Consider the following 19,731-nt stretch of genomic DNA (forward strand, 5'->3'; position numbering starts at 1 on the left):
TGCTGTTGTTTTGAGTGGTCTTTATACTTTCTTCCTGGTCTGTAGAAGGTAATTTATTTTGGAAGAAATCAGTTTTCCCAGGCTAATCCACTGAAAGCTAGTGATTTTTATGTGCTTGTTTTTGTTTCAATACAGCGATTTCCCAACCATCATTTCTAAATGAGTTGACCTGTTAACAATTGTTTAAAGGAAGTGCTTTTATATAAACACAAATAACACAAAAATCCTTGTGGAATGCTTAATTTTCATTCTCTTGGTTTAGTTTTCATTGACATTGGAAGGAGACCTATTGGTCTCATTCAGTTTAACAAACTGTTAGCTGTAATACTTCTTTTATAAAGATTGACAGAAGTCTGTTTACAAAAGTAAGCATCATTTGCAAATAAATGGGGTACAATAAAACCAAGTTTAATAGGGCAAGATGTTTAATGTGGAAGTATTTCTAAGATTATGACTGGGTTAGAAGTGTTTAGTTTCTAAGAAATCAGCATTTTAAAATGAGAGATCATGAAATCTATCAGAAAGTGTTTCCACTATATGCTTGATGCTTAGGATCCTGTTACTGTTTTTAAAGTGTATCATCAGTCAGTTCTGGGTTGAAGACTAATAAAGGAAATACTAGCAGGCTTGAAGCAAATGTTGCGTCTGGTTATGAAGGCAGGATTCTGATTTGGGATACCATATGACTAATGGTTAATTAAATCTCTAGAATTATCTAGGTAGACAATTAGTGTTTAGAAACAAGTTGCTTAGGTTTTACATGTTTAGACTTCTCTGTCCTTAAAAGAGATGCTTTTCTATGGAGGCAGATGTGCATCATCGTCAGTTCACTGAGCAATGGGAAGCCGAGGTGCACTGAAAATTCTGTGTGATCATCAACTGAGTGTTTTGAAAGGTGAAGTGATTTGAGCACTCACAGCCACCAACTAAGATGATGTCTTTTTTCACACTCCAGAGCAGTTGCCCTAGGGCAGCAGGGAGCAGAGAACACCCACCTTTTCACTTCTGCATTGCAAAATGGCAAGCCAGCTGAGGACATTTGTTTTGTAGTTTGCAGTAGACTTCAGGACACCAAGTTGCCCCTGTACATGCGTCCTTCCTTTCCACCAAAATGAGCCAAACCAGCTCATGTTTGCAAACTATATCAGTCTCAAGAACAGGCATTTGCTCATCAGTGTGTAGTTTTAAGTCAGATTTTAATGTCAAATATTTTTGCAGGTGCCACTTTATGGCACTGTTGTGCTAGGGCTGCTAAGCAAGTCTGGAAGTCAGATGGGTTATGTTTGTTGTCTGAACCTTTACCCGCATTTGACATTTTTCATTGGTAGGTTTTCTGTTTTATTCATACCCTAATCCTCATGTCAGGGGGGCTCAGTGGCAGAGACACTTGAAAACACAAATATCTGAGATGTTATCCACCAGAATCTTCCTGCCTTGCCAAACCTGCCAGTGCAACAACATAGAAGTAAATTCTGTGGTTGTTGATTGTCCCCTAAAAATACCTGGCTGTGGCTCTCCAGATTCACGAATCTCAATACTTCTGCCTTAAATCTCTCTGCCTGTTTGAATTATTGTAAAATAACAAAAAGATAGTGTTTTACTGTCGGGTTTTTTTCCATTGCAATGAAAAAAATCATCATTTTCTTTAAGTATTAGTATAGCTGAAGAGAATGATCAATTTAAACTGAAGTGTTTGTTGAGCTCGCAGCTGGAAGATTGAATACAGACAAGAGAATTAATGTCATTAACTATTAATAGTATTTTTACTTCAATCACCTATTCTTTTTACTTTTAGGAAAGTTTTGTATCTGGTAGTTTTTCTGGAATATCAACTTTATGGTAACATGTTTTTTACCAAAAATAATCAGGATGTGGGATTTTTCCAAGTTGCAAAACTTCTAATATTTTATGTTTTAAAACTACTTGAAATTATTTCAATGTGTCAAGAAAATTCAATGAGTTTTAAAAGAATACCATGTTCTACCACTCTAGCAGATGAAAATCAGTGTCCTTTACAAATCTTTAGAGGTTTTTAACCATTTCTGTAGCTGAAGGCTTTTTTCCTCGCGTGCTCCTTTGCTGTCATCAAAGGGTGGACTGAAGAAAATCTGCAAAGACTTAATATCACTGGCATCACTGCAACCCACAGAGATGTGATGAATCTTCTCTATCCAGGACTGGGATTGGCAGCACTCAGTGAAATCATTATAAGTTCACAAAATTAATTTATTTATAATGAAAGCTGTTAGTCACTTAGCTCCAGCTCCTGATCAGTCCTACAGGTTATAAGAGGCCCAGGTTGCCAGAAGTGTTGCTATGGCTTTTAAGGGGATTTCTGCAGATATAAAACCTCTCCCTCCTCTCCCCTCTCTTGGGATGATCTTAGTGTGTTTCATGGGGATGTGTAAAAATGCTGTCTGAGGGCCCAAACTTCAAAACAGCTTCAGGAAAGTAATTATTTTGTTTGGGCAATTATATATATATATGTCCTTCAAAAAATCAAACATCTGTTTTATAGATTAATGACTTAGCGTTGTTGCACATTTGTTTCCCTCTTTTCCAGTAATGTTCTAAATTATTCATGTCCTTTTGGCAGCTAGAAGAAAATATAACCCTGTTTATAAGCTTCTAAAGCGAGTTCTGTGGCAGCCTGGCACATTTTGTATCCAGGGTGGAATTATAACCTGGCAGTTCCCAAACTAAGTTCCTCCAGGGATCGCTTTGTTTCCTGTGCTGCTTGTAGCAACACTTCCCACCCCCTAAAATCTCATCTTTTCTGTTTAAGAAGCCAGGTGAGGACAGCCAGCTGTGCCATGTGATTTTTGTCTTGCTGACCTGGGAGGGACATTCTTGAAAGGTGGACCGACCATAATCTACCTGGTCTAGAGATCTGCTTGAGGATTGGGGATTACAATGTGACCTTACCTAACAGCAACTATTTATTAGCATTTATGCACCCCAGTACTTACTTGCCTGCTCCTCATCATTTGAAAGTAGGTTTTTTTTAGTTACTTAAGTTACTTTAGTCATAACTGCATTGAGATTAGTGGCTTTGGCAGGAAGCTTCCCAGATGTTTTGGATCAGTTATAATGAATGCTTGAAAATATCCAATTGAATCCCTCTTACAAATACAGCTTTCATCTTAGATTAGTATTATTCCAAGGAGTTTGTTCTGTGGGCTCCCAGTCCTGTAAATAACTGAAGTCATTGTTGGCTTTTGGCCATTTGATTTAACGTCCTTGATAGCAGGAAAGCATGCGATATCAGAGGAGACTGAAAGTAACATAAGCGGTGAAGTATCTGTACTCCCTGGATCCCGCTCATTAAACCGTGCCGCACATCCCTGGCTGTGAGTAACTGGTTTTCTGTGACAAAACGCTAATGTGTTGCTAGTGCCTTGCTCCCAGCAGAGTTCTCTCTGCAGCTGGCCTATGTGTGAAAGGAGCCCGGGAAGCTTTATTGTGTCTCCAAGACTTGTTGAGAGTTACTGTTTCAGTGAAAAAGATACTTTTAAATTACCATTGTATGGAGGATTCTGAGGGGGGCATTTGAACGGGACCTTTGATTGTGGTGCTTCTAGTATTGTCATTGCCTCTCTAAAAGTGAGGGGGAATCAGACATAGAAGGTAATTAACACAGAAGAAACTGTTTTATTCTACATACCTTTGACTGCTGTTCACCTCTGTAATTGGCCCTTTTCTTCTTTAGCTGAGAAAACAGACTGTAGCATCAATGCTCTCCTGAGTTCTCACAATGGCTTCTGCAGATCTGCTGGATTCATTTGTGGTGGCTGGAGTTGAATGAACTTACTGGAGGCAGATGAAAGAGTACAGGAACAAAGAAAAGCCTGTGGATACTTATATATCTACTCTAATGAATTTGAGAATTATGAGATAGGAACACTGTACGTAGATTTGCAAATGTGTGAAACTGTTTATCTTTCTTCTAAACCGTTTTATTTCTGTGAGTTTGATAGTGAATGTGCCCTTCTAGAGGGAAAACTGTGCTCTATCAAAGGACATGCACAGCAGAATGTTGCTAAAATATTTATTTTGTGGCCATATCAACATCCTGATTAATGGAAATTTATGTTATGTGTTGTGAGAATTGCTAATGCAACTATAGAGTGCTATTGAGGTTTCCTTGCTTAGGAGCATGACAGGAAGCAAGACACGAGCACTTGGTGCTGTGTGGACATGGCTCCTGCATCGCTCCCTGCCCTGGGAGCTCGGCTGCCATCCTGGGGATGTGAGCCGGGTGCTACTCCAAAGGCGTGACTCCGTTCTGGGATGCCCATGCCACTCCAGGCCTGCCCTGTGCCCACCAGTGGTTCTCCTGACTCTGCAAACATGTTTTCCTGTTTTGTTTTACTACATAAGGGTAACAGGCAAAAGCCACTGGAGGAACAGGAATTTAGCTGTTTTACTGGAAGATCTTCGAGCAGTATGAGCCTAATATCCACAAAGTGTTCTAAAATACTCTAGTGACATTTCCTGATTGTTTTCCCTCTTAGTTCTCCTCCACTCCCCAAACCCTTATGCTCAGTTGTGGGTTTTGCAAGTGTCAGGAGGGGACCGCCATCCACACGGCTGCAGGGTGCGGTGTCTGTGGTGGGCTGACCTTGCTGTAGAGGTGACCCTGGGGGAGTGGTGAACACCGACTCCTTGACTCTGTGCCAGAGGTGGGGAGTCCAGTGGATGCAGGGAGCTTGAAGCCGCTGTTTTCCGCGGTGCTGATGTCCTGCTGGGGAGCAGCTCTTGTTCCTGCTCAGCATTGACAACCACAGGAACCAGGAATGTGCAAAAATCTGGCCTGATGGGGCCAGGAAGCAGAAGACACGTGTCAACATGGGCAGCAAGGTCTCCCTGCCAGCAGGTGGGTGGATTTCCCTGCTGCCAGCAGCCTCCTGAGCCAGTGTGCTCTGGCACACCAGTCTCAGAGGAAGATGCAACAAATTGCATCCACCTGCCTGTGGATGCTGTCAGTGTGCAAGTTGGGAGTCACCAAGAGCACCAGCTCACACCGTTCCTCCAGTTGTTCCCATTCTCACCCACCATCTCGGTGTGATGGGTGATGGGGTTGTGGTGGCCCAAGGTGCCCACAGGCTGTCCCTTCCTTGCCCCTCAGCCGCAGCTGCACGCAGTGGGAGTACTAGGGGCTCAACTCTGCCTCCCCCAAACCCACCTTCCTGCCTGCATTGAGGGCTATGCATGTCCCAGTCCCCTGCCCCAGGGAGTACAGGCTGTACAGCAGCTACAACGGGATTGTGCTGAGAATGAGGTAGTTTTGTAGCAAAAATAGGAAATCTGGCACATCCTCAAGGAAAAAAGAAAAGGTGATTATTGTTTTATTCCAAGGGTTGTGTTTGTGCGAGCAGCTTTCAGCAAAGGCTGAGTAGTACAGCCAAGTACTTGTAATGTTGCAGTTAAAAATTGCGGGGGGATTTTTTTGTCCTGTGGTCTGTGGGCACCACTGTGGAAGTGGCGCGGTGTTTTACACCACCTCTGCTTTATCTCTTCCATAAGTGACAGCTTCTCCATTTTAAGGATTCAGCCCATAATTATCCTCAGCACACCAGTGAGTTTGCAGCTTTGTTTCTTTCTGTCTCTCCCTCCCTCAGCAGCGTCTGGAGGGCCTCATTCAGAAAAGGACATTTCATCTGTTTCCTGATGAGGGATTTTTTTTGGAAACTCCGTTTAAAATGTTTGCTATGGATAAATCAGCAGGGTGATGGAGTTCCAATGTGACAAAAAGGCTGTTGCAGCTCTGAAGGCTCACTTCCAGGTGTGGTTAGAGCTGGTCACAGGCTCATGAAACAATTTAGGTTGGGAAGACCTCCGGAGGGCTGCTTGTCCTACCACACATTTGGAGCGGGACCTGGTTCTGAACTAGATCCAGCTTCAGAAGTAGAAAATACAGCTCAGGGCCCTGTTTTTTTCAACAGAAAAACAAGAGGCAGCTCTGTTGTGCCTGAACCTACCGAGGTTTGCTACAGAATTTTATGCCTCAGCTGGTTGACTCTACTGCATGAAGGTGTGAGCTCTGGAGGATGCTTGCAAGCTTCTGCAGCTCCAGGAGACATCACCATCATGTATTTGTCTTAAAAAAACATGGTCTTAAAAATGCTATGGTCTTAAGAAAAAGTCTGGGGGAGTTGTATAGGGCTGAGTCAGCGCTCACCACACGGCCGGCATGCGGGTGATCCTCTACTGCTGTAACTACTCTGCAACAGGGCTTGTTAATGGATAGTAACTAATGCACATGCATGCACCCTAAATGCATATTTATCAGGTGCCATGTGCGTTTGAAGCACATTCCCAGGGTCTGATGCCTGCCCAGCCTGTAACCAGAATGTCACCAGAGCTGTTTACAAGATCAAGCTGGGATTTGTCCTTTTCTCCACAACAAGTCAAAAGTCCTGCCACTTTCTGCAGTGCTGGAAAAGGGGTTTTTAACTGCAGGACTGGGCCAACAACACATTGAGGCTGTTTGGTTGGTTGGTTGGATTTTTCCTTCCAGAAATGAGAACATGAGAAAACAAATCAGTCCGTTAATGCTGAAGGAGATCCCTGGAGAAATTAGCTTGCCGGGGCATCTCATGGCACTTGAACCAACAAGGGTGGCCACTGTGGAGTAGCCACCCAGGGGGTCTGTAGGGGTGGCAGTTCTTGGGTGCTGGCAGGTGCCCCACTTTCTCTTCATCTCTAGAAGTAATACTTGGCAGCAGAGCAGGGAGCACCCTCAGCACTGTTGAAACCATGGGGTGAGGCGCACCAGCAGAAGGGGTGTTTTGGGCACAGGCCTGGGTGGTATGGCAGTGGAGGGCTTGTGTGCTGCGAAGCCATGCTCCTTGGCAGGGGCTCTGAGTTGCTTTTGCGCTCCCAAGCTGTAACTGAGCTCTCTGGTGCCTGAACGCACATCTCCTCTGAGACCGACAGCGCTAATGCCTCGGCAGTGCTTTGCAGGGCCCACTCTAAATCTCACTGGAGAGTAACCCCCGTTTACTTCATAAGGTCTTGGTGGGCTTTGGGAGCCCAGGAAAGCCCATGGCAGGTGATGTCCCGGGTGATGTGAAATGCCCTGCCTTGGCCTATGCTTGAATTTTCCAGAGAATTCTCATGAGGAGCAGCTGAGGGAACTGGAGCTGTTTAGCCTGGAGAAAAGCAGGCTGAGGGAAGACCTTATCACAGCCTACAACTGCCTGATAGGAGGGTGTAGAGAGGTGTGTGTTGGTCTCTTCTCTCAAGTGACGAGCAACAGGATAAGAGGAAATGGCTTCAAGTTGTGCCAGGGGAGGTTTAGACTAGATATTAGGAAAAGTTTCTCCACCACGAATGTTCTCGAGCATTGGAACACTCAAGTGGTTGAGTCACCATCCCTGGAGGTATTTAAAACATATGTAGATGTGGTGCTTAAGGACGTGGTCGACTTCACAGAACTAGGTTAAGGGTTGGACTTGATCTTAAAGATCTTTGCCAACTTAAGCGACTCTGTGATTCTCTGATCACTTAGCCATGCATCTTACATCTTGTGGTCATTTACCCCTTAGGCTTCCCAGCATGCAGATAAAGCCAACTGGATGGTTTCCATGCTTGGTTTCACTCCTTTGCTCCTTGCTTGCATAAAGTTTTGCTTTCCCAGGTTGCTCTGGGCTGTGCCCTCACCACAGCTCCTCCCAGCCCTGCCCACACCTTCCTTCTCTGCAGTTCCCTCCGTCTGGCCACCCCAAGCAGCAGCATGACGCCCCATCAATCACAGATGCCTCCTACAAAATTGCTGGGGTGATGCTTGGGATTTTTGGCCACAGTGTCCTGCAAGTGTTAGCACCACACCTGAGTGGCTGCTGATGAAAAGTGTGAGTTTCAGAAGAATTTATTTACTGCTCCCTGCAACCTCATCCAGGGATTATTCCTGGTGGTAAACTCTGCGTTATTTTAAAGGCAGGAGTGGGGAGTTAAACCAGCCACACCAGCACTGCACACTGCCTTCTAGCAAGTTTAAGTGTTGATGCTGAGTCACATAAATTTCAAATGCATGTCATTCTCCAAGCCGTGCAGGTAGCAGAAACCTTAAAGTTACATCCAGACAAGTTGCAAGCTCTCCTTTGTAATGTTTTTATCTTGGGCTGCTCTTCTGGGCAGTTGTGGGGATTTTACTGCTGGAACTTCATTCTGATGCTAGTCCTAAATGTCCTTCTCGTAGTATTGCTGCTGCCCTACAGGACCCTCAATTATTTTTCTGCCCTTAGCCTGGAAATGAAGTAGATACTGACTGGCTACAGCATTTCTGTTTCTTGGGTTTTTTTTTTCAGTTTACACATCCCATTAACAGATTTAGAACAACTCTCCATGGCAAGCTCTGTTCAGGGACAATTCTACATGGGGACAACTGTGACTTGGGGGTGCTGGTCAATGGGAAGCTCAACATGAGCCGGCAATGTGCGCTCGCAGCCCAGAAGGCCAACCGTGTCCTGGGCTGCATCAAAAGAAGCGTGGCCAGCAGGGCGAGGGAGGGGATTCTGCCCCTCTATTCCTCTCTTGTGAGACCCCACCTGGAGTATCGTGTCCAGTTCTGGAATCCTCAGCATAAAAAGGATATGGAGCTGTTGTAACAGGCCCAGAGCAGGGTTACAAGGATGATCAGAGGGCTGGAGCACCTCTTCTATGAGGACAGACTGAGAGAGTTGGGCTTGTTCAGCCTGGAGAAGAGAAGTCTTTGAGGAGACCTTATAGTGACCTTCCAGTACCTGAAGGGGCTGCAGGAAAGCTGGAGAGGGACTATTCATAAAGGCTTGTGGGGGTAGGATGAGGGGAAATGGGTATAAACTGGAGAGGGGCAGATTTAGGCTTGATATAAGGAAGAATTTTTTCACCATGAGAGTGATGAGGCACTGGCACAGGTTGCCCAGGGAAGCTGTGGCTGCCCCATCCCTGGAGGTGTTCAAGGCCAGGTTGGATGAGGCCTTGGGCAGCCTGATCTATTGGGAGGTGTCCATGCCCATGGCAGGGGGGTTGGAACTGGATGATCTTTAATGTCCCTTCCAACCCAAACTATTCTATGATTGTATGATTCTACGATTCTAACTCTAAGCCTAACCCAAGCCTAACTCCAAGCCTAACATTAGCTTTTATGGTTCCCCACAGAGAGTTTTCTCCACAGAAAGCTGGCCACAGAGACTTATCCTGTGGAGAGTTGTTCCCGTGGAGAGTTCTCCTGCAGAGAGTTGGCTGCAGACACATGTCCCTTTCTGCCACTAATAACCAGCCAAATCCAATTGCTTCTTACCATTGCTCCTGTTCCAGTAAAGCAGGCCTGTCACTGAAATGATCCTGGCTCACTGTCTACACCGTTTGTCTTTAATGGGCATATTCTGTGTTTTCCCATAAAACTGCACTTTGTGTGGGCTTGGGTCAGGTAAGTACATTCCCCATTAATTTTCTGGTTTCTGTGCTGAATGCTTTTTCTGCATGGGATGTCAGTGCTGAAAGATTGAAATAATTCAGTGTTTCTTTCGCAGTTTTTTTTGTTGTTTTCAACTCTAACTTTCAGACCGTTGTGAACAGTGAACATTTGGGAATGAGGTGAACCACTAATTGATAGCTTTCCCTGATTAGACTTGGGAAGTTTATGCAAAAAGAATAAAATAGCAACCCAAAGTCAGGCCATAAATAGTTCAGTCAAGGGAATAGCTCCTAAGTGAAGCTCAGCCTCCCAGTCTGGAGCAAAAGCAGCTCTCCCTGCCCTGCTGAGTTACTTCTGGGACTGGGGCTCACAATATGGCTTTGCCACCATTATTTGAGGACACATTGAAACAGGCATGCATTATTAAGCACATTTTTTTCTTTCTCAAAACACGTTCCAAGAGGCTTTAAAATGCTCCATATCAGGAAGCAGGCTTTTCTCTGGCACCCACGGAGATCTTTTACTGCCTGCCTGCAGCCTGTGGCGTGGCAGCAGGCAGGGAGGAAAACCAGGAAGGAATCTGGTCTGTTAAGTCATTTGCAGGCAAATATACAAAGGCAACAGAAAAATTGCTAATCTGCACTTTGATATAAAAGTTGGGTTTTTTTTCCTCCAGGGTTATAAAGTAGATGAGAGAACTGGGAGGTGGGAAAAGTGAAGTATTTTGCAATTCTCCTTCAAGGAAGGGACTAACCTCTAAGTTACAGACTGATTTCTGTCCATCTGCTGCCATTTCAGTTGCTTCACCACCACGAACAAGCACCCATTGTTTTCAGCTGGGAACCCCAAAGCAGGACTATCCAATGGAAGATGTGCATGGACAAAGTGACCAAAACAACAGGGAGAGGATCTGTGGTGCCCAATGACAGGCCCAGAGGCAATGGGAACAATGTGAAGCACAGGAGGCTCTGTCTGAACATCAGGAAACACACTTTTTCTGTGAGGGTGACTGAACACTGGCACAGGTTGCATAGAGGGCTGTGGAGTCTCCACCCTTGGAGATATTCAGAAGCCATCTGGACATGGTCCCGGGCCTCTCCTGGGTGGCTCTGCTTGAGTAAGGGCATTGGATTGGATGCTTTCCAACCTCAGCCAGTCTGTGATTCTGTGGCCACCCCTAGAACATGCTGATTTTACCTAGACTTGAGCAAAATGAAAGCCTGGTAGAAAGACTAAGTCCTGGATTTTGTTGTAATGTCAGCTGCAGGACTAAAACCTCACAGGGGCTTGTAGATAAAAGACTGAGGAAAGAAAATACACCAGTTTTAGTGAGCATAAACATTAGCCGGACAGCTAACTTCCAAAATAGATCAGCTGGAGATCAGCTGCCCTGTGGGGCCCAGGCTCTGCAGAGGGATTTTCATTGCAGCTCAGCATTTTGGGGAGACACCAGAGCAGGGCTCTGCACTGGAGAAGGGGCAGCCCCCAAGAGCCCCTTGCTGTGCACTGGAGCCCAGCCCACTCTCTGCAATGGAACAGTGGCCTCTTCCAAGGGTCAATAAGAGGAAGAAGATCCATTTTTTCTACTAGTATGGTTTGTCAGCTGGGGGAATTGCTAGGATGTAGATCAGTCTCCTTTCTTTCTGACCAGGAAATGAGTGGCTCCTGCCCCCGTGAGTCAGGAGGAAAGAGCCAGCTCCTGACCAGAGCTGTCCCACACCTACACACAGGGCTGGCAGAAAGAAAACCTGCTTTCTTCCACCCTCAGGACAAAGGCATGGGGTTTTTTTTCCCAGATCAAAACGTATTCATCAATATTGTGTGATGGCACTGGTTACAATGACTTTCTATTGGAAAGGGGGAAGAGTTGAATCCCAGATGGCATCAGCCAGGTTCCTGGGCTGTGCCGAGTGTTTTGTGCAGTTCCCCAGTGCCACGGGTGACCTAAGCTCTCCGTCCGTCTCTTCAGCCTCTCTTCCTTCCGCTGATAGGATGCTAATCACTGCTAAGGTTTTTCCACTTGAGCACGGGATTGTGCCTTAGTCATCTGAGCAAGCCCCTTTCCTCCCTTTAAAGTTTTCCCATGCTTAATTCAACTATGTATCGGTAGGAAATGACAAGCCATGCAATTTCTTTTCTTTCCAAGTGTTTCATACTACTTCACTCTACCTAGACATACAGCGTCTGAGCGGGAAAGCACAATGAACTCACAAAGTATTACCATCAGGAAGTGACATTTTTCCTCCCTTTGTTCAGTAAATTCCCAATGGAGTGTAGTTAAAATACTGGAGACACTTTATTTAAAGACAGGAAGGTTGTGTTTTCAACTTAGATACATTTCTGATCTAATTTTCTGTCTGACTGAAACCAAATTTGACTAGTCTGAATAATTTTCAAGTGCGGATTGTGAACTTAGGAAAAAAAAAATCTTGAGACTATAAGCTTCCATCAAGTACTGGCTCTAATCCTTGCTTTAATATCAGATAAAATAACAGCATTTCACTTAGGAAGTACTGTTCTCAGTATGTGTTGACTTCAAGAGTCTTTTTCGAGCTTGTGCTTAAGAAACCAGCCAGCATCAGTGGCAGCAGAATTATACGTTGGGCAGGTATCTTCTGATGGTTTTAATGGTGACCTTTTCCTTAACAACAGGGTAATGAAGGTACAGTGCAGACTGGTTTTTGTCCTTATGCCCATGCTTCAGGAGCTAAGAGCCACCTTATTTGGTGGCTACATTCTATAAAAAAGAAGCTGTAGACTCCAAGAAGTATTGTGAAATCCCAGCACACTGAGGTGTGCCTGACTTCAGGTGCTATTATGTTACCATCAAGAGGACTGCTGCTACTGAAACTAATTCTCAAACACAGAAATTTTTCACTGAAATTCCAGGCACTTCCTTGCAGCTCACTTTCTAGACCTCCCAGCCCAGTGAGGGACCCTTCTTTCATGTCTCTCTTCTAAGTAATTGCATCAGGACTCCAATGAGCTGAATTTAACTCCCTTGTACCTTACTGGAGGAATGGCATTTCTAGGGAAAGGTTGACTTAATGAAACAGCAGAAAATCTTCAAGGACCTGCATTCAATTTTGCTTTGTCCTTCTCACCCATGTGAATAATACTCATATTTCTCATTAACAGAGCATGTTCTCATGCAATTTATGAGCTGCAACACGCTAACTGGTTACAAGTGTAATTTCCTAATGCAGGTATTCTCCATGTTATGCTGCTTAAATAGTTTTGCTCTTTTTTAATATTCCTTAACCTGCCTATGGCAACTGATCCCAAATTACAGTGCAAAGTAATCCGTAACACGACACAACTTAAAACTATGAAAACTTGTAAAGGTGATTTTCACAGAATGATTTACAGTCAAGGATTTGAAACGCTCCTTTTATTGCATATATTTATTCTGACTTTACAAATAATTATATGCACTGATACAAATGTTCCTTCACAGAAGGTACATTTCTTTTTTAAAAAAAAAGGGCTAGGGCATCATCCAAAATAAGCCATTTATTGTTCATTAATATAAAACGTATTCATATTTCTAGGAGGTGTCATATCCAAACCACTGTTCATCCAAATTTCTTGTATGATCTGCTCCCTGCGCTCTATCCTTTCAGCCAGTTCCGCCGCCTCTGCTGAATTATAACCTGAGTAAGAAGGTGTGTAAAGTCCGGCTATTTCATCCTGGACGTCTGAATTGGAGGAATCTTCCTCCTCCTCATTTTCACTGTTCTCGTACGCTCTGTCACTTTCTGGCACTAACTGCTCCTTCTTCCTGTGCGATTTCTGGAAGTCATTTGAGCATGACATGCGGATCACCAGAGCAAACAGCGTGAAGAGTAATCCCACACAAACGCTGGACAAAAACAGGAGACCAGCTCTTTCAAGGTGATCTGAAATGAGAACGCCAGCACTTAAAATACTTTAGAAACTCTGCCAAAGCCTAGCTACAAAAAAAGTCAGCTGCCATTTCCGAAGTGCCCACATTACGTAGCTGTAGCGGTGGGGGGTATTTGAGGGGCACCGAAACTACCCTACACTCGTAGTCTGAAGGCTGTCTCTGTCTCTTCAAATTACTGTCAAAAATCCAAGCCTCTTAATATCATTATAAAATAACAACACTGCCCCATCTTTTTATTAGCAGCTTGCTAGCATTCTCAACCAGCTACCAGGAGCGTACCCCTTTATTTCCCAGCCTTATCCTGATGAAGAGAGGGCATGAGTAAGAAAAGCAACTCTAGGCTTTGTGGAGCTATGACAGCATCTCCAGGCCAGGCTGGATAGGGAGCATTTCTCTTCCTGAACATAGTCTGAGATGACTGCTCAGACAAATGTGGAAATGGCCTTTCTTGATGGGTTGTAAAATCCAACTCTGACTGCTTGGGGTGTTGCTGAGAGGTCTCAAGGTCTGGGGAGAGCTGCTGGTGCTGGAGGTAAGGGGCAGTCTGTCCTGCTGTGCCAAGAGCCGTGCAATGGTTGTACGATAATGCTTGACAGCTGTGTGGCTCTTGCCATCTTCTAGAACAGGAGCAATTTTAGCTTTGGAATAGCTTCTCAACATCAGCCTTTGCTCACTTCCAAAATTCATTACTTCTCCTGCGCTGTTTGAGATTTGATGATCATGAATTTATTTGCCCAAACAAAATCTGCCTTAAGTATTGCAAAGTCACAAAATCCCCTGCCATGTCCCATAACAGAGATGGCTGGGTTTGTGTTTGGTTTTTTTTCAGTGCTTCTCAATGATCCTTATATGTATGCAAACCAACATTTCCAAAAATGGATGTCTCCAGCGCTGCTCCCAGATCAGGACCAGGTTTTCACTGAACAACCGACAGTCCCCATTGAAAATATTCCTTATAAAAAGTCTTGGCTGGAGTTTGGATCCTTCAAGATGGAAAATATTCTATAAATATCAATTATGCTGCAATTGTCCCATCCACAAGACTGTGATTACATTGCAATAATACTGTTACTATAAACATGGGATTACCAGTTGTGACCTTCTGAGGCGATTCCCCCCTTTTCCCAAAACGCCACAAACTAATGAACCAATCTCAGCCTAATTTTCCTACCTCTAATGTACGCAAATGTAGCCAAGAAGTGGCTAACAAAAGTTCCATCTTTCTTTGGAAGTCTTGACTCCTTTGGATCAAGGTCAACACCTGTGACGGGAGGAGAGAAAGCAAATTCAATCACATGATGAAGCTACTAACCTGATACTAATCCAATAACTTTTGAAATACTAAGTCTGTTTAAAACAGAGGCAGCCTAGTGCTGCACTGTAGGAATCCTGCAGAACATCAGACCAAACAATGTTTGATAAACAAAAAAAATTACTGAAATAAAGTACAAATAACAAAATATTGAAAATATTGAATGACTAGAAAGTGGCAAAATTATTTAAGTCTATTACCAAGTGAAACTCCTTGCCTATTCCTATCAAGCTGTCTGAAAAAATTATTTTCATTAAGCTTCACAGCTCTCAAATGGACTTCCCAGCCCAATCACTGCAGTACACTCCCATTATTGATAACAGCAAATACACTTTAGCCTCATCACTAATTTGATTTGCCTTTAAGAAGAGCAGGTGTTGCCATAACTCATCCTGAAACAACAGTTTCACTTTTACTCTTTGCACGGTTCAAGCAAAGTCAGAAAACAGCACACCAGTTATGGGTAGGTCTGGACGGGTCACTTGTTTTGCAGTGTTGCTGGGACAGCAGGACGATGCTGGCACAGGTCCCATCCCACTCCCAGCCATCCGAGGAGAGGAGGAGCTATTTCAGTAGGGTTTCCATTATTTTGTACCACCCCCCTCAGACCAAGCTCTGCAGTGGGAAAATGTCCTATTTCAATCAAAGACAATGGAGAGCAGCAAACCATATTTTTTGATGTTACGTACCATCATTCTGTTTGATGGAAGACTTGTTGTCAGGGACCAGGGGGTTGACAGCCGTAAGGATAAATTTAGGAACTGCAACAATGAAAGACAATTTACTGTTAGTTTCAGGAACCAGATTATCGGTTAATTATGAATCCCGAAGCTAACCCTGTTTTTTTAATTGGTTTTCTGATGTTTGTACTGAAGGGATCAGAGCAGGTGGTTCCAGTCCTCAGAGACAGGAGTGGGTGGCTGCGTCTGGAGCCAGTGCAGGCAAATGCCAGCCCTGCTGGTGTGCGAGCCTGGCCCCAGCGCTGCAGCCAGCCTGAGCTCCCTCAGTGGCCCAGAGATACTCCCTTGCACTTGGAGGACAGGAGCAATTGCAGGGTGGTGCATGCTGCAGCCCCAGGCAGAGCCGTGCTGCTTATCCCCACTGTACCAGATCTGGATTAGGGCTGCTACCGCTGTGTTGACTTGAGGTTCGCTAACCTAGTAACACCCCAACCCTAAGAGCTGACAAATGCAGGGTGCTACATATGGAGGAGCCTCAGGAGAAGGGATGGGCTCAGTGCTGTGTCTTCCTCCTTCTACCACCCATCCATTTGGTGCACCAGGAGGTACGGCACTGGGTTGCTGTGACATGAGATAGTGGCAAAGGGCACACTGCCGACAGGATTAGCACTGGAGGGAAGGAAAAGGAGGTGGCAAAGGGAATAAAGTAACCAGGAGGAAGACTGAAAGGAAAGCGGAGTGAGCAGTGAAGGGACAAAAGGGCAAATACGGCAGGCAGAGTGAGGCTGAGGCAGAGGATGCGCAGGTAGAGAGCCAATAATTTTCCCCTAAAGATCAGTGAAACACCACAAGAGGACAGATAACACTGCAAATTCTTGCCAGAGACTAGTAAGGGCAGCTCTGGACCTGTGACTGGATTCACACGCCGGCCCCAGCTCTAGAAACATCAATGCAGCTGCACACAGAACAGGGATGTGCCCCTTGTTTTCCATCCCAAAAGGGGTGTGCCAATCAGTGGACAGGAGACAAAATTGGCCTACTAATTCAGGACGGGGATACAGTCAGATGCTAAACTGCATCTAGATACTGGTTTTTGATGAGGATAATTCACTGTAACTCTCAGAGAAATGTTTATGGTCTTCTGTGATATCCTCTGCAAAGCCTCTGAGATAAATAATCACCAAGGAGGAAGGAGCTCAGGATGGGAAGAGATGCTCTGGGTGGAAGTGGGCTGCATCCTTCTCATTTCATGATTTTTTTCGCTTGATAGGCTTTCACGCTCTTCTTGAAATAATTAAGAGCTAAAAGAAGGTGCATTGTGCAGACATTTTGAGTTCATATATTCTGCGTTAGATGAATACATCTTGGCACCTGTTCCCTCTGCTATGTGAAGGTAGATTGATTTGATTTTCAGACTGATGTGAAGGGGGAAATAAAAGGCAGAAATTTCAGGTATGAAGTTCACCTCTATCCCACAAAGAAACATTTGCCAATAAATAGTGTTAAGAAAAGTTAAATGGAACAGAAGAGACTAAGATTTGGGGCTTAGCATAGTTTTGATTTGACAAACAACTAAAAATAGCACTTCTTTCTGAGCAGAACTTTTCTTTCTGTGTGGGCTCAAAGTCAGATCTGTTTCTTTTCCTGATGAAGGAATTCTTTTTGACTTTTAGCTCCTGTTTGCAATAGAAGGCCAACAGAGAGGGAGAATGAGCTCATTTCTATTTTGGCTTGTACCTCATCGTAATTCTCAAGTGCCTTCCAGCAGCAGAGTGTTTTCGTTGGTGTGAGGCAGACAGTGAGAAGGCTGGTTTGGTTTCAGACTGCACTCTGAATTTGCAGAGGTCTAGCTGTTATGAACAATGTGCACGTGTTAGCAACAACATTTTGGGAGGATGTACCGTCCCCAGCTCCTTTTTGTGACCCGAAGCTCCTGTCACATGATCTGGTGCCCAGGCAGGGGCTCCTTCACCTGCGTTGATGTTCCTCCTGCTCTCCTCCCAGGGAGAACTTCCCATGGTTTTGCTTGCTGCAGGACTGAATCCTTTCCTCCTGTCTTCCCATCAGGTTTGAAAGGCTAGTTAACATGCCATTCAAATATCTGTTGTAGGGGAAGACTTAATTCAAAATGGCACAGACAAAAAAGCTCCTGACTGCTTGCATTGCTTATTTTCGTGTTGGCTTCATTTCAGACACGATGACTGGATACAACTAGGATAGGCTGAATCAAGTAACTGAACAGAATCACCGGTACCAGCATGAGGAATTTTTATCAAGATAATCACATCTATTCTACAACTCATGCCAGCACTACTTTATCAAGTAGGGTTGGAGTCAGTCACCTACCACAGCTGCCAAAGGCAGCCCACAGATAGATTTTTAATGGCACCCAGGGAGTGCAGATACAACGCAGGGCATCACGGGCTGGGTTTCCTGAGAGAGGCTCCTTGAAGCCCAGCTTCAGCAACACCCAGGAGATGTCACCACTGCAGACTTAAGATGACACTGAACAGGTCATAAGGGGCAATGAGACTGCAAGAAACCAGCACCTCCTGGCTCCTGCTAAGTTTTTACTAGCAGGAATTAACCACATAAATAAGAATGCAGCCAGACACACTTACCTAAATGGTTGATGACCACTGAGGTGGGGAGTATGATTTTTTTCACATTCCTGACCATGTTCAAGTGTGGCACAGCCCTCAGAGAACACTGTCTGCCCTGTTGCCCTCCTGTCACTTCAGGGACAGGCCTATTTACCTTATCTTGGAAATCAGCAAATTATTAGGGATCTTCCAGTGAGGGGAAAGAATGTAAAATGTCACTCTGGAATATGCCCAAAGTCTTTTCATGTTCATTAGATGATCTGTAAAATGATTAGACCTGCAAATCATTGGCTAATGCTTCAGACTGCAGAGCTCCGTAGGATTTGGCAGAAGAAAAAGTCTTCAAAATGTGCCAGCAACACACAAGAACACTATTTACTACCCACGTGTTTTTGCAAAACCACTTCACTAAATAACAGAATGCATAACCTCACAGCAAACAAACATACGCTGGTTTTCTAGTACACAGATGTGAAAGAAAGAATGATCTGTTATAATTACCCTTACTCTAATTAAAGAGAATTCCATTAACTCATTCATAAAGTTACCACAGCACAAAGGCAACTGCACAATAACATAACACATTAGTGCAAAGGCAGATGTCCAGCTGTCTTCACCAATATAAAGATGAAATACTGCAGTGCCTCTCACCTGTCAACTTACTCACGGGGAGACTGAAAATCTTGCATACCAGCAAGAATGCAGCCAGGGCTCATTTTCCTCTGATTTTCAGGTACACAGTGATCTGGTAATCAATCCTACACTGCTGTTTCCCAAAGCATGGCTCAGATAACCTGTGCCCTTTGACCACTACTCATTAGAGATGCAGCGAAAGGACTCCATGATGCGTCCCCACAAAGTTTTACACCTGTGACTTCCCACAGACCAGAAAAAGGTCAGAAAGGAACAGGGCCAGCAGCTTTCCAAGCAGTGCACAGTAAGCAGAGCGGTAACTTAGTGAAAAAGCTTTCACCCATCCTCTGGTTGAAGCAGAGGTGTGTGAGAGACAACCAATCCCGACCTCACAGTTCCACCCTGCAGTAAACCAGCCGCAGAAAGCAGAGGCTGAGGAAATCTGTTTGAGGATTAAAAGACATGCACAGCCACTCCTAAAAATGTGCAATACCAAAATAAGGAGCTACATTAAAGTTCTGCAACCACTTTTCTCTCACCTATGTTGATATTACACTTTGCTGTTCCATGACCTTTGCTTTTGAGAAGAAGAATTTGTATGGAATTTGGCTTTCGCCTGATGTGAATTTCTTAGTCTGTAGTAAAGAATATGGAAAATTGTTCCCTCTTATCTAAGGAATGAGCTGAAGTAGGCTTCAGTCCTGCAAAGGATGTATAACTTCAAAGCTTCATTATTAGTGAGATTTTGCCCATGAGAAAAAAATCCCTCTGCAAGCCTAAAGGCTGTAGGTGTGCTCATGTGAATCAGATTTCAGGACTGGGGTAGTACACAGTGCTTCAATTATGCTGGACTGATTTACTTGTACTGATGGCAGGCAATGCCAGGTTATGTTTCCTAGCTCTGTTGCAGGTGAATTCTGTAGAACAGACTCTTATTTTGATAGTGTTTCTCAAAATATCAAAACACATACTACATACTATATATAAATATATTAAAATAAATAATATATAATAAATAAATAAATATTTAACCACATACTTTATAGATATAAATATATATATAAGGGTAGACTTAGACTAGATAATAAGTAGGAATTATTCACTGTGGGGGTAGTGAGGCACTGGCACAGGTTGCCCAGGGAAGTTGAGGATGCCCGATCCCTGGCAGTGTTCAAGGTCAGGCTGGATGAGGC

The 19,731-nt window shown here is 44.3% G+C and overlaps 1 protein-coding gene across 1 annotated transcript in view; it reads right to left on the minus strand.

Annotated features, from left to right (window-relative positions):
* Positions 1-12,793: 12,793 nt before the first annotated feature.
* Positions 12,794-19,731, minus strand: part of EVA1C (eva-1 homolog C) — a 39,183-nt gene continuing 32,245 nt past the window's right edge. The window contains exons 6-8 of the mRNA XM_054065088.1: positions 15,312-15,383; positions 14,482-14,571; positions 12,794-13,302 (exon numbers count right to left, since the gene is read on the minus strand). Coding sequence (XP_053921063.1) covers positions 12,917-13,302; positions 14,482-14,571; positions 15,312-15,383 — 548 coding nt within the window. The 3' untranslated portion in view covers positions 12,794-12,916. The remainder of the gene's footprint in view (positions 13,303-14,481; positions 14,572-15,311; positions 15,384-19,731) is intronic.

Source organism: Cuculus canorus, chromosome 1 (genome assembly GCF_017976375.1).
Source record: "Cuculus canorus isolate bCucCan1 chromosome 1, bCucCan1.pri, whole genome shotgun sequence".
Lineage (NCBI taxonomy): Eukaryota > Metazoa > Chordata > Aves > Cuculiformes > Cuculidae > Cuculus > Cuculus canorus.